General features: G+C 45.3%; 1 protein-coding gene across 1 annotated transcript in view; it reads left to right on the forward strand.

The window, feature by feature from the left end:
• Window positions 1-16,097, forward strand: part of LOC126235280 (kelch-like protein 10) — a 170,201-nt gene that overhangs the window by 31,475 nt on the left and 122,629 nt on the right. The window contains exon 3 of the mRNA XM_049944006.1: window positions 8,740-8,972. Coding sequence (XP_049799963.1) covers window positions 8,740-8,972 — 233 coding nt within the window. The remainder of the gene's footprint in view (window positions 1-8,739; window positions 8,973-16,097) is intronic.

A 16,097-nucleotide genomic window follows, 5' to 3' on the forward strand; every position in this document is an offset into this window, starting at 1 on the left:
CCCGCATGCCCACTATACGCCCTCGCTCAAAGTCCGTCAACTGCACATACGGTTCACGTCCACGCTGTCGCGGCATGCTACCAGTGTTAAAGACTGCGATGGAGCTGCCCGCATCTCGTGGTCGTGCGGTAGCGTTCTCGCTTCCCACGCCCGGGTTCCCGGGTTCGATTCCCGGCGGGGTCAGGGATTTTCTCTGCCTCGTGATGGCTGGGTGTTGTGTGCTGTCCTTAGGTTAGTTAGGTTTAAGTAGTTCTAAGTTCTAGGGGACTTATGACCACAGCAGTTGAGTCCCATAGTGCTCAGAGCCATTTTGCGATGGAGCTCCGTATGCCACGGCAAACTGGCTGACACTGACGACGGCGGTGCACAAATGCTGCGCAGCTAGCTCCATTCGACGGCCAACACCGCGGTTCCTGGTGTGTCCGCTGTGCCGTGCGTGTGATCATTGCTTGTACAGCTCTCTCGCAGTGTCCGGAGCAAGTATGGTGGGTCTGACACACCGGTGTCAATGTGTTCTTTTTTCCATTTCCAGGAGTGTATATGAAAATTTGTGCCGGACCAGGGCCCGAACACGAATTTCCCACTAATTGCGAGCGGTCGCCTTAACCACTTCATCTATTCGTGTACATTCCGCTCCGTGTAGTACATATTGTGGTATCGGCCGTTACTCTATCGGACGCGCTTCAAAATACGCGCGACGTTAACACTACGCCGCCGGGTTTCCTGTCGTCACCACGGCACGGGGGCGCTGCCACGAAGGTTTACCCCGCTGTCAACGAGATGCAAGCATCCCCTCTCCGGAGCTGCAGCGGTGGGTGTGCTTTAGTTCCAACATTCACGCACAGAGGCCACTTTTTGTGTTTGCTAGTTGAATAACATTTACAGACTTCCATAGTGGCCAGGGCTCAGTATCTTCTGAATAGACGTTCTATTGAAGAGCGACAGATTTATAAATCTTTTATATCTGTATGTGTTCCAACATTCAAAGCTACCGTTAGCAACTGACACTGCTAACATAGCAACAATGTTATGTATTATTTTTACTGTTTGAAATTGGATGTAGAATAAATTAATATACGAATTCTTTGTTCATAAACAGCATATGTTGCGGCCGGAGTGGCCGAGCGGTTCTAGGCGCTTCAGTCTGGAACCGCGCGACCGCTACGTCGCAGGTTCGAATCCTGCCTAGGGCATGGATGTGTGTGATGTCCTTAGGTTAGTTAGGTTTAAGAAGTTTTGAGTTCTAGGGGACTGATGACCTCATATGTTAAGTCCGATAGTGCTCAGAGCCATTTCTTGAACAGCATACGTTCCTCACTGCTGTAACCACTAAGGAACCACATAGCGTTCAAAGGAAGACGTAACAGACTGTCGTGGCAGCGGCACAATCGTTCGTGGCAGCGCCCTCGTGCCGCGGTGGCGGCTGTAGCAAACGCTGTGGTGTATCTAGCGGCGAGCGTATTTTAAATAGCTTCCCACCGGGTAACGGCGATACCGCAGAAAGAAGGTTGAGAAGATCACTGAGGCGTTTAATAGTTTAGACTAGCTTACCAGTAGCATCAACTCTCAGGACAGTGAAAAAACTTCAACTGAAACCTCACGTAGCAATGGTAGTGCACCGACTGGCCAGTTCAGGTACTGTTCCTTGACGTCAGCACAGCATCTGGCTAATATAGCCTGTGCGTATTGGAACCGTTGATCCTGAAATGCTCTTTTACCTGATAAAGCATGGCTGCTTTTAGTGGAGAATCTGACTTGCAGAAAAACTGACCCTCCGAAAATCCTAACGAGGTACGTAAAGGGCTTCTGCGTGATCGACATCAACCGACATTATTCCTTGTGTATGAAACAAAGGAATGGGAAGGGAAAGGGTGGGTGGGAAACTAGTGACTTCCAGCCACACAGAGCGTCGAAGAACTGCAAGAACGAAAGTTAAAAATTTGCGCCGGACCAAGACTCGAACTCGGATTTATCACTTGTTATAAGCAGTTGCCTTAACCACTTCGGCCAACCGGACAAGGTCCCTGATAGACCCAGATTTCCAAAATATCGCAAGCTACAGGGGATCTCACTCCCGGTTCGGCACTATTTTTCAACTTTCATTTCCAGAAAGCCTTGAGCGGCTGGAAATCGTTAGTTTCCCACCCACCCTCTCCCTTTCCTTCTCATTCCTCTGTTTCATATACAATGTACACACCTGTAGCGTCATCACGAGTAGTATCTGTTCTGTCGGACATGTCAGGCAATAAACACTAATCATATATACACTGAAGACCGAAAGAAACTCGTACACCTGCTTAATATCGTGTATGGCCCCAGCGAGCACGCAAAAGGTCCACAACACGACAGGGCATGGACTCGACTAATGACTGAAGTAGTGCTGGAGGAAACTGACACCATGAATCCTGCCGGGCTGTCCATAAATCCGTGAGCGTACCACGGTGTGAAGATCTCTTCTGCGCAGTACATAGCAAGGCATCCCAGATATGCTCAATAATGTTCATGTCTGGGAAGTTTGGTCACCAGCGGAAGTGTTTAAATCCAGAAGAGTGTTCCTGAAGCCACTCTGCAGCAATTCTGGACGTGTGACATGTTTCATTGTCCTGCTGGAATTGCCCAAATCTGTCGGAATGCACAATGGACATGAATGGATGCAGTTGATCAGACAGGATGCTTACGTACGTGTCACCTGTCATAGTCGTATCTAGAGGTATCAGGGGTCCCATATCACTACACACGTCCCACACCATTACAGAGCCTCCACTAACTTGAACAGTCCCTTGCTGACATGGAGGGTCCGTGGATTCATGAGATAGTCTCCGTACCCGTACACGTCCATCCGCTCGATACAATTTGAAACGAGACTCGTCCCACCAGGCAACATGTTTCCAGTCTTCAACAGTGCAATGTCGGTGTTGACGCGCCCAGGAGAGGCGTAAAGCTTTGTGTCGTGCAATCGTCATCAAGGGTACATGAGTGGGCCTTCGGCTCCGAAAGCCCATATCGATTATGTTTCTTTGAATGGTTCGCACGCTGACACTTGTTGATGCCCCAGCACTGAAATCTACAGCGGTCTGCAGAATGGTTGCACTTATGTCACGTTAAACGATTCTCTTCAGTCGTCGTTGGTCTCGTTCTTGCAGGATCTTTTTCCGACCGCATCGATGTCGGAGATTTGATGTTTTACCGGATTCCTGTTATTCACGATGCACTCATGAAATTTTAGTACGGGAAAATCTGCACTTCATCGCTACCTCGGTCATGCTGTGTCCCATCGCTCGACCGCCGACTGTAACACCACTTTCAAAATCATTTAAATTTTGGTAACCTGCCACTGCAGCAGCAGTAGCCGGTCTAACTGCGACAGGACTTGTGTAATGTAGGCGTTGTCGACCGCAGCGTCGTATTCTGCCTGTTTGCATATCTCTGTATTTGAATAGGCATACCTATACCAGATTCTTTGGCGCTTCACTGTGTACACAGCTCAACGTTTTTGCATCAAAACTGCAACCTGTTTTGAATTAACGAAACACCTACGGTTATTTCAGACAGGACAGTCCAAAATCTCACATTGCCAATGCATCTATCATAGTATCACGAGGTGTTTTTGGAAATAGTAACTATTCTATCTGATCAACAGTATCTGAACACCTCTATGTGATGCGGAATTGTCGACTAGGTGCCACAAGAGGCAGATTAACCGGTGTAAAAGGAGGAGCGGTAAATGGTGGTATCACTAGAAAGGCAGTGACAGCAGAATAGTTCGGTTCAGGCGAGTTCAGTGGCTTCAGACATGTCATCTGAATAAGAAATCCATCAGGGACCTTTCAATCCCTCTACAATTACCCAATTCGACAGTTTGTTACGTGATTATGGTTCAAATGGCTCTGAGCACTATGCGACTTAACATCTGAGGTCATCAGTCCCTTAGAACTTAGAACTACTTAAACCTAACTCACCTAAGGACATCACACACATCCATGCCCGAGGCAGGATTCGAACCTGCGACCGTAGCGGTCGCGCGGTTCCAGACTGAAGCGCCTAGAACCGTTCGGACACAGCGGCCGGCACATGATTATGAAGGGGAAACGCGAAATAACAACCAAAGCCAAATCAAGACCAGGCAAACATCACCGAGCGAGGTGGCGCAGTGGTTAGCACACTGGACTCGCATTCGGGAGGACGACGGTTAAATCCCGCGTCCGGCCATCCTAATTTAGTTTCCCGTGATTTCCCTAAATCGCTCCAGGCAAATGCCGGGATGGTTCCTTTGAAAGGGCACGGCCGACTTTCTTCCCCGTCCTTCCCTAATCGGATGAGACCAATGACCTCGCTGTTTGGTCTCTTCCCTCAAACAACCCAACCACCCCAGGCAAACCTCATGTACTGTTGGACAGGGGTCATCGAGCATTGCGGACGGTGGTTATGAAAAAAATCGTGTGAAATCGGCGAATTCCAAAGTCCTACCAGCAGCCCATCTACCACAGTGACAGATAACAAGTGACTTGGAGTGATGCTGCACTCTATACCTTGTGCCAATCCGATGAAAGCGTTTGGATTTGCCGACTTCCTGGGGAACGTCATCTGCCATCAAGAGCTGTGCCAACAGTGAAGTGCAGAGCAGTTGGGGCTGAGGTATGGTGGTGCTTATTGTAATGAAAGTGTGGTACTCTTATTGTGTGAAAGAGAAATCTAAATGTGGAAGGATATGACACATTTTACAGCGTTGTTTTGTGCGTACAGGAGAAGAACAGTTCAGAGACGATGATTGTTTGTATCAGCATAATAACGCGTCCTGTCGCGAAACAAAGTCTGTGAGGCAATGGTTTGTGCACAACGACGGCTCTGAAAAGGACTGACCCGCCCAGAGTCCCGACCTGAACCCAATGGAATATCTTTACGATGCGTTAGAACGCCGATTTCGCTCGCTATTATAGCGTCCAACATCACTATCTTGTCTGGTTTCGCCTGTTGAAGAAGAATAGGTTGCCACTCCTCCACAGTTATTCAGACACCTCACTGGAAATGTCCCCAGCTGAATTCAAGCCTTGATAAAAACGATGTTACTCTTTGTTACTGTCAACTAATATGTGTCAGGACACTTTTGATTTGTTAACGTTCAGTGTCTGATTTTTTTAAGTTTATTGCCAACAGCTATTAAATATTTTATGTAATGAATAACACGCAGCTGTTCAAAAATGGTTCAAATGGCTCTAAGCACTATGGGACTTAACATATGAGGTCATCAGTCCCCTAGACTTAGAACTACTTAAACCCAACCAAACTAAAGACAACACACACATCCATGCCTGACGCAGGATTCGAACCTGCTGCCGTAGCAGCAGCGCGGTTCTGGTCTGGAGCGCCTAGAACCGCTCGTCCACAGCGGCTGACCACGCAGCTGTCTACGTGTCCTTTATAAGCAGTACCAGTTTAGGTTAATAAACATCATGTCACTATGAAAGTTCATATATTATTTTCATATCACGCTATATCACATCAATATGGCAATGTTATTAATACAGCCCCTTCTGAACCGCTGAACATCAAATAACATGCTTATTGAATGTTTGTATGATGGGCCTATATTGAGAACATTGTCATATTGATGTGACACAACAGGATAAATCAGTAATGAACTTTTGTACAGTGGTAATGGTTATGAACCTCATCGGCTGAAGCCGATACGCCACCTGAAGATGTGCGAGGAACGGCCGGAGCTTATGCTGCAATCGGAGCTTGCCTCCAAAGTGCTGGTTCCCGCTCAACACCGGACACAGCGCTTGCGCCATAGGTCATTAACCAGCACCTACTCGATAAACCCGGCGTTATTTTAATAAAGCTATCAGATGCCGCACTAGTAACACTGGACGCGTATTCAGAAGAGTCGGGAATGAAATCCGCCAACTGTTATCCAAATTTTGGTTTTCCACAATTTCTCTAAACCACGTACAGTAGCTTTCCTTTCCTTATTCCTTCTTTATATCAGGACATGTTTGTACGTTAATGAAGAGTACTACTGTACTTCCATTATAATAAACAGAGCTTTATTGTTCACATATAAGTACACCTGACAAAAATTAGTCACTCTCAGGAAACATAATATAAATATATGCTAATACTCCCTTTAACATCGATAAAGGTCTCAATTCGGCGAAGCATTGGATTCGCAAATATCTTCACATATTCAATACGCAACTGAAGCCACTCCTCGATGATTAGATCCCTTAGATTTAGGAAATGGCGGGGATGTTGATGCCCTTACAAATGGTGACAGACTTTTCTGTGCGGTTAAGAACGGATGATTTAGCTGGCCAGTGGAGCTGCGATAGGGTGCCTGAGTTTGCTTGAAACCAGAACGTAAGTGGGTGCTCAAATGAATACTGGTATTTTCGTCGTGAAAGATGGGAGTGTACTCAACATACTCATAATTAAGCTCCAGAAGAAAGAGCCACGAATGATACGATTGTAAAGCAGGTACAGAACATCACAGAACCACTTCCGGCATGAACTGCACCCTCCACACAATGCCAGTTAAATCTCCCATTGAGCCGTCTACTATTCGACACCTTACGTAGTTTGAAAAGACACAAAATCGCGACTCATCGGATCACACAGCAGCTACAGATATTGTCTGGCTCTGTGCTGTCTGACAAGCTTTACGTGCCGCTGTGAGCAATACCTTTTTGCGCGGTGCCTGACTCTAAATGATCATTGTGTGCAGTTCCCTCCCCAAAGTTCATCAAGATACTGGTTGAGACGGACGTGCGTTCACTAATAGCAACAATTCGTGTCGTTTATGAAATCGAGAAGGTGTAACGCTTGTTTCCGGTCCTTGTCGGTTAGGATCTTTTTACGACCACTTTTCTTACGCCGAGTTGGATTTTTGCAGCTGATACACTATTCCCTGTAGAGAGGTGGACAGACTGTCGTCATACATGGACAAGTCGGCCAACTTCATTCACGTTGCTGTTTAGGGCAGGTCTAAAGCCGATAGCTGCTTCCTGTGACTGTGTCATTTGTCAATGTCGACCCATGTTACTGCGTTGTTTCCATACGACCGATTGGTAGATCACTTTACTGCGAAGAGTTAGATCATGCGAAGAAGATCACATGATCAGCTTACACTGAAATGACAAAAGTAATGGGACACATCCTAATATCGTGTCTGACCTTCTCCCCGTCGTGGTGCAGCAACTCGACGTGGCATGTGCTCAAGAAGTTGCTGGAATCCCCTGCTGAAATATTGAGCCATATTGCCTCTATATCCTTCCATAATTGTAAAGGTGTTGCCTGTGGAGGATTTTGTGCACAAACTCACCTCTCGATTATGCCCCGTAAATGTTCGACGGGACTCATGTCGGTCGATCCGGGTGGCCAAATCATCGCTCGAATTGTCCAGAATGTTCTTAAAACTAGTCGCGAACAATTGTGCCCGGTGACATGGTTCATAGTCATCCATAAAACTCTGTCATTGTTAGCGAACATAAAGTCCCTGATGCAAATGGTCTCCAAGCAGCCGAACATATCCATGTTTAGTCAGTGATCAGTTCGATTGGGCCAGAGAATCCGGTCCACTCCATATTACCACCGCCGACGCCATTATGGATCCATCACCAGCTTGCACAGTGCCTTGTTGCCAACTTGCGTCCATGGCTTCATGGGATCTGTGCCACACTCGAACCCTACCATCAATTTTACTAATTGAAATCTAGACTCATCTGACCAGACCACGGTTTTCGAGTCATCTAGGGTCCAACCGATATGGTCACGAGCCAAGGAGAGGTACTGCAACCGAATTTGTGTTGGTAGCAAAGGCATTCGCGTCGGTCATCTGCCGCCATTGCACATTAACGCCAGATTTCGCCGCACTATCGTAAGGGATACGTTCTTCGAACGTTTTACATTGATTTCTGCAGTTATTTCACGCAGTATTGCACGTCTGTTAGGACTGACAACTCTATGCAACCACCGCTGCTGTCGGTGGTTGAGTGAAGGCCGTCGGCCATTGCGTTGTTCGTGGTGAGAGGTAATGCCTGAAATCTGGTATCCTTTGCACACTCTTGACACTGCGGATCTCGGAATATTGAATGCTCTAACGATTTCCGAAACTGGATGTCCCGTGCTCTAACTGCCATTCCGAATTCATAGTCTGTTAATTCCCGTCTTACGGCTATAATCATCTCGGAAACCTTATCAAAGTGAATCACCTGAGTATAAATGGCAGCTACGCCAATGTACTGCTTTGTTATACTTTGTATATGCGATACTGCCGCCACCTGTGTGTATCTATATCGTTATCCCATGAGTCTTGTCACCTCAATGTGTACTATCATTTGTTCGCGATGTCCTGAACCAGATCTAGGTAGCCCTGTATCGGTAGAAGACGATCGAATTCAACTTGTTCTGACAATACCGTACCCCTGTCTACTGCAGCCGTTACAAAGTGATTCTCCTGTCGCGTCATGCCAAATCAGTAAGCACATATGCAGTGCCAACAATGCGTGACGAAAGCGCAGTATGTTCGTCTTGCACCTGCTACTCCGTCGGCAGTCAGTGTGCTGGGAGTCGGTAGGCGGAACTCCGCTTCCCACACTCCCCTGAGAATTCGTTGGGAATGCTGTCAATAAACTTTAGTTCTACGCCACCCGAAGTGCTTTACGCGTCCCGTGTGTTCTCCCAAAGGGGTGACTAATATTTTGTCCGGTAAGGCTATAATTAAAAAGTCACTGATAAGAGCTGAGTAAGAGCGGAGAGTATAGAGAGCAGGCTGTCCAGGAGTGCCAGACGGAAGAGGTGGGCGGCCGGCTCCTGGACACGGAGGAGGGCCGCTCTATGAGCGTGCAGGCGATGCAGATGCTGTTCGACCTGTGCCAGAACAGGCAGCTGTGCGACGCCGTCATCCGCCTCGACGACGGGGGCGCCTTCTACGTGCACCGCAACCTGCTCTCCGCCTGCAGCTCCTACTTCAGGTACTGCCTGCCTCGCACTTCCAACTCCCTCTTCCTATTTCATCCCTCTGACGCTTTGTTAGACCCTGTAATTCAATCTACACTATTTTATTTATTTGCTTAAGCCTGTTTCCCGCAGTGACGCAGGGTCGGCATGGTTAATCGGATTTGGCAAGTTTAATTTAAGGGGTGGCCGGATGCCCTTCCTGCCGCCACCCCGTACCCCCTGGGACGGAAGTAGTGTACCCCAACTGTCTGCATCTAGTGTGAGCCATGGAATAGGGCGAATGTGTTCAGATGTCCGCGAGCGGTGTGACTGAGGCACGACGTGGGGACCAGACCGGTATTAAGCTAGAGGGATGTGGAAAACCGCCTAAAAACCACAACCAGGCTGGCCGACACTCCGGCCTCCGTCGTTAATCCGCCGGACGGATTCGATCCGGGGCCGGCGCGCCTACCCGAGTCCAGGAAGCAGCGCATTAGCGCTCTCGGATAACCTGGCGGGTTTAATTCAATCTACACTGCTGGCAATTAAAATTGCCTCGCTAGAAAGGATAACAACGAAATCTGACTTACTGAGCGTTTACAGTTTAGTATGAAGAATAAACGACTAAAATTTCAGCTGATTTGGGGGTATACAGGATACTAAATGCAGCAGGCAGAATAGTCACCTTTGATACCGACAACGGATTTCATCTGATTAGGCTTCCAATTGAGCTGTGCTCGGATGACAGCACTGAAAGCTGATTCGATCCTATGCCAAGGCTCATCAACCGCAGTGGCTGGCGAATGGTGGCGTCCACTCCCTCGGCAACCCATGACCAAATGTTTCCAGTGGGTGCGCGGTCTGGAGAACGTGCTTGCCAAGACAACATGTAACATTACCAGTTACTACTCCATGATCAGTTTGCTTAAAATGACCGTGGCCTTGTATTAATGATTGAGATATCCGACTATTTTTCGTTACTCGAAAAATTATTTTTTATAGGCACCATGCAGGCTTTCATAATAACTACGCTCCCTCAGACTCAACTTTGCAGCATTAAAAGTTTTGGCTGGCTTCGTCGGCTAGGGGCTGGGATACGAAGTTGCCGCATTAAAGGCCAAATGCTGCTGAGTCTACAGTATACAATATGAATACACACATGAATCGAATGATCGAAAGTTCCTATCACTCGGCAATTGCGAATTAATATAGAAATTAAAAGCACCAGTTTGCTGTGCTTTTCATTTATTATTACAATGTTGTTCTACCAAGAAACGACGGAAGATTCTGTTAATATAATATAGAAATTTATAAATGAAACATTGAAATTAAATAAAATCTGCAGGTACTGTCTTAACGACTTTGAATGATGAGTACGATAGTAGAAGTACTTTTGAAATTGCGGTATATTTCTGCAAAACACTTACTGGTGCCGATGGTCCAGCAATTAAATAAAATATAAGTTGAATAACAGGGAAACAATAGATTCCTACTGCACGTAATTAGTTATGAACAACAACGTAGCTCGCGATATATTCACTTCTAAACGCACACTACGTCTTCGCTGTAGAAGCCACGGAAATCACACAAGAGCACAGGTCGGCACTCCGAAATATTTCTATCTCTCGCGATCACGCGTAAACTGCTCCACTGTCAAAGTCTTTGCCGCGACTGCGCGTCCGTCGCGCTGTACTGTCCGCGTTCAGCACTCACTCCCGTGTCCGGTGCCGCACTCTCCAGCACTGCCGCACTGCCAGGACTGCCCCATGTCCTCTCCGGAAACGATGCTCCCATCCAGTCTCCCCATTCACGAGCGTTGTGGCTGGCTAGAGCGCTCGCGCCTTGTCTTCAAGCGAACGCACCCACACACACAGTTAAGCACATACTAAATACTGAATTTACATTTAAATACTTGAAATTAAATAAATATTCCTACGCTGGACGATAAATACGCTCTAACACACATTATTAAATACATAAACAATTAAATAAATATATATGAAAAGAAAAGAAGCAAAAGGTAGGCCAGGAGCCTATGTGTCTGTGCTTTCCAACAGACAGTAAATATTTAAAGAATTTCTTCATGAATAGCGTATATCGGATATAAACAAAAACTTAGGTGAATAAATATAAGCATGCTGCTACCATTTTTTTCGTGTAACTGCGGGGTACTTATGGCCTGACGCGATCGATAGTAATCGGCAACTTTGACCTCCAATAACTCATGTACTCAAAAAATGGCTCTGAGCACTATGGGACTCAACTGCTGAGGTCATTAGTCCCCTAGAACTTAGAACTAGTTAAACCTAACTAACCTAAGGACATCACAAACATCCATGCCCGAGGCAGGATTCGAACCTGCGACCGTAGCGGTCTCGCGGTTCCAGACTGCAGCGCCTTTAACCGCACGGCCACTTCGGCCGGCAACTCATGTACTATTCAAGTTACATGCCTGTAATTCATACCAATTTAGGTTTACACAAATAGCTTTCTAAAGACACGGCGATCGACAAAATCGGATGAAGCGTTTATATTTTGTAAATTCGTTGGTGGGTGGTACTTGTATAATTTACCGTCAGATACTAGACTTTAAACTAATAAAGATATTGAATACCTGATTACACCATCAGAATCGTCGTGCAAATAATAGTAATGTACATGTTTCTTTTTGAGGCGTCATGATTCATCTGGCTACAATTAATTTCTATACGAACTGTGAAATGACTGCCATTAAGGTATCACAAAGTCCGCCATCTTTGGCACTCTAGGCGTGTCTCCTTCATCGACTCAAAGCACCACGGAATTCCCAGCCACGCGGCTGGACCATGCGCCGGGGCTGCCCCTCTCGTCCGGCTAACGTTCGCCACCACGTGTCTGCTGCCGGGCCGCGGCTTTGACGAGCGTCCTGTGCGGCCGCCCCAATTCCGAACATATAATATTTCCAGGGCGCCACAACTGGCCCGTTACCTCACAACCAGTAGTTCAAATAACGGAAATCGACTCGAACTTATTCTCGCTGTAAAGTAAGCTGTTATTAAAGGGAAAATGGTCGCCAGCCTAATTAGGCAATATGGTTCCAAGTGCTTACACGATTCATTAAGAAAAGTGACTGTTGTATATGGCTTTACTTGGTACGCAAATCTGTTTGGCAAATTGGGTACTAACCAGCAGAACAGCCTAGCAAGTGTTGAAACCGCAGTTTGTCATGAGCAACACAAATGTGAACTTAAAATGTTATAGGAACAAGCTGTCTCACACTAACATATACTTTCCGCATTCAACAAAAAAAAATGGCTCGGAGCACTATGGGACTTAACAGCTATGGTCATCAGTCCTCTAGAACTTAGAACTCAAAATGGTTCAAATGGCTCTGAGCACTATGGGACTCAACTGCTGAGGTCATTAGTCCCCTAGAACTTAGAACTACTTAAACCTAACTAACCTAAGGACATCACACAACACCCAGCCATCACGAGGCAGAGAAAATCCCTGACCCCGCCGGGAATCGAACCCGGGAACCAGGGCGTGGGAAGCGAGAACGCTACCGCACGACCACGAGATGCGGGCCCGCATTCAACAGAAGTAAGCTAATACTCATTACACAGCGTAACTACAAGAGGAAGGACCACAACTTATTTGGACATGAGAAGCTTTTACCATTTAACTACTGAAAAACACCGACATCTTTTTATGGACATATTAACTGATCAGATTACTACTTGTTTTCTGTGAGAGCATATCCATCATTGTACTATGTAGAATATATATGAGACGTGGGTTGCCTGAATCTGCTATGATCTGAACAGTTGCAGCCAATTAATATTTAAATAAAACAAAAGCCATTAATATCACTAACGTATTTCATAAGCAGTTTCACTGTAACAATCACTGTAATACTGACTCAGCATTTAATATGGGGACCCAGAAACTATTCTATCATTTAACCCACAGTAGAACGAAACACTTCTGGCAAGGCAGATCGAGGAAATACTTTTAAACAGAGATACATGAATATAAACATTTACAAACCTATGCTGCAGGTATTCATTATTCTGGCTGTTAAACTGTACTGTAAATAATTATTATCATCACTGTTTTATTCAGTTACTTTTAAAACTGAATATAGATTGTAGTAAGAATGATTTTTAAGTAAAATAAATTGTTGTTTTCTTTCAATCAACACTTTTGCGAAACTTTTAGCTACTCACTTATTAAAATTTTGCCGTGGATTATTTCAGAAATAAGCTAACTGAACTCTTAAGAGGTTTACTATTCTACAAAAGTTCACGAGCAGTATTAAATCAATAAATATTCTCCAGTTCAATAAAATGGGAAACTCGCATATGTTGCATCACTAGGAACTGGATCCTGTGTAGGTAAAATGACTACGGAGTGAGTCAAGGTTCTCGGCATCAATTTGAACTAAAAACGATTATTATTTGTATGCAAAGCAAATAACAGGTCCAAGCAATACTGAAGTTTTACTTGAGATGCAAGTGGTGGCGGTGGCGATCTTCTGTGGCAAAACTAAAGGCGGCAAACATACTGATGGCTCTTAATGATGAATAAGTGCTCTGAAAATTATCTTCTTGGCGACGGATTTCCGTGATTCAGAGCCAATCAATAAATGTCATTAATAATTAACCAGTAATCTACCACGTCTGAGGTGTTATTACTCGAGCTTGCTTCTTTCCTCGCCTTCTTCAACAGACGAGATGTGAACAGTTTTAATGCTAACCTGCTACTGACAGTGACACAAAGCCAACCTGTGGTTCTACCGGCAAATCCACCTACTCTGTTCCCGCCATGCGGGTTTCGTAGCAGAGGGATCTCTCTTTAGGTTTTACGTAAGTACAGATCAACGTTCGCTGTGCATGAACCAGTCCTACAAATATTATTTTAACGTTTCAGTATTTCTAAAGGACACAGTTTTTAAAATTACGTGCATACTTTAATTACAGTAATATAAATTGACAGAAAATATGATGAGACATTTACACAGAGGTTGAATCAAAAAACAGGGGAAAACGACGCCACACTAAGCTTAAGCAGACAAAGAAATTACATGATATACAGTAGATGTGGTCGATATCGAATATAAGTGTTACAAACAGTTGAACACCCTCTGTATCGAGATAGGTCAACACAGTGAGGGCAACATCGAGGTTGTGTTGTCCTGTTGAAAACGTGACGGAAACTTCGAAGATAGGTCATGCCTTAAAACGTTAGAAATGTAAGGTTACTTTCCAAATTATCGTCTATGCGACTCAGAAGTGATAGTGTTGTGTATACTGTCACACACGACAGTATCACGCTAGGTGCCGAGCCCGTATAACGAATGCAGTATGGGAGCACTCGTTCTCCTCTAAGCCTCCACACGCAGATACGTCTGTTATGGTACTATTACCATTAGTAGGATGACTTGGCGCCGCTCTGCCCTGTGTTGTAAGTTCGTGCAATACCGCCAGCGCGATTCTCTCTGCTGCCGCGTCAAGGGAAGCCGTGACAGCGACAACATGAGAACAGTCTGTGGCGCCACAGACATAGTCGCACTGCTCGTGTGGGTACTTCTTGTGTTACAAACAAACCTATTTCCTGATTCGAGGTACATGACGCGCCAGTTCCATCCTAAACGGCCCAGCGAACTATGTGTCTGTCCTCTCTTGCGCTAGTCACGTGGAGCTTGTGACATCCTGCAAGGCATTAAGTGTGGCCCTCCTGAACATCTCGATTCAATATTTGAATAACAGTCGTGAGAATCCGACTAAAGCGAAATCCGACTAAAGCGACCAACAATATCACAGGATGACAGACCGCATTCTCAATAAACCACCATCCTTCTGCTGTCAGATTCCAACACGTGCTGGTAGACATGTCTCTTCTTACAGGAGGCATAACATCATGGTCCCACAAACAAACAACACCGGAATGAGACTTCTGACTGAGAAAACCTCTGTGTAATATTTCCCTACATATACGGAACTAGGTTTGCGCCCACTGCAGTACCTGCGTAGACTGCATGGTCTGCACAGTATTTTTTTTTCTTTAACATTTCACGCTACTTAAGGCTATAGAAGCATCGTCTTTTCCGAATGTACAGTACTTCTGACCAAAAAGCGATTCTGGTAGCTGGAGTCGGAGGTCTTTATCAGTCCAGCATTTTGAGTTCTTGTGGTGATATTTCCACAGAAACTTTCATCCCGTAGCACATATTTCTTTAAAAGTCAAATATCAATTTTATAGAGTTACCTTTACAAATGTTTTAGTATAACAAAATATTTTCATAAATATTTCATCCTCTGTTTCACCTTCTTAGGTGTTGAATTTCCAAAAATACACTGAACCACATCTTTTTCTTTTTATTTATAATTGAGAAGTTGAGTACATATTTTCAGATACTTAGTTTCAGAAATGCTTTCGTTATCAAATATTTATATAAAACGTTCAATTTCCTATTTTAGTACCTTAGGGGATTCCAAAAACACCGAAACGGATTTTTTTAAATTTCTAACCGAAAAACCAAATTCATATTTTCTTACACTTAGGCCTACTTTGAGAAACGCTTTCATAATGAAATAATTTTATAAAAACCTTCATTCCGTTAGGTACTGAATTTCCGAAAACACTTTAGTATGTATTTGTTTTTATTTCTAGCCAAGAAGTCAAATGCCAATTTTCGTACATGTATTACGTATTACGGGGGGGGGGGGGGGAGGAGGAGGGAGAAAAGAAATGAACTGTTAATATCAACTGCATCAGGACTTTATGCGGAATCGGCGGCAATGAGCGAAAACGTGTGCCAGACTGGTACTCGAACCCAGGACCTCCTGTTGTCGAACCAGTTGAGTTAATTACTGAACCCCGCAGACACACTGTTAACAGCAACTGCGCCGATTATCTCGCACGTTCCTTGGCCGACCCACATTCCCATCTAACGCCACCTCTTCTGCAGTCCTCGTCCGTGTCATCCATGCTAGCTAATTTTAGATTTCCGCTGGAGGTCGAACGCGATTCCGCGTCTGCACTGATGGTTGTGTTTTCATAGCCCGTTGAGGCGTATCAGTTACATGAACTGCGTGGTGTCTGTTCTTTCGGAGATGCCCAAAGGAACAGACACCATGCGGAACCTGCAGCTGTGATACATATACCTTTTCTTTCCT

This window comes from Schistocerca nitens, chromosome 2, assembly GCF_023898315.1.
Source record: "Schistocerca nitens isolate TAMUIC-IGC-003100 chromosome 2, iqSchNite1.1, whole genome shotgun sequence".
NCBI classification, from domain to species: domain Eukaryota; kingdom Metazoa; phylum Arthropoda; class Insecta; order Orthoptera; family Acrididae; genus Schistocerca; species Schistocerca nitens.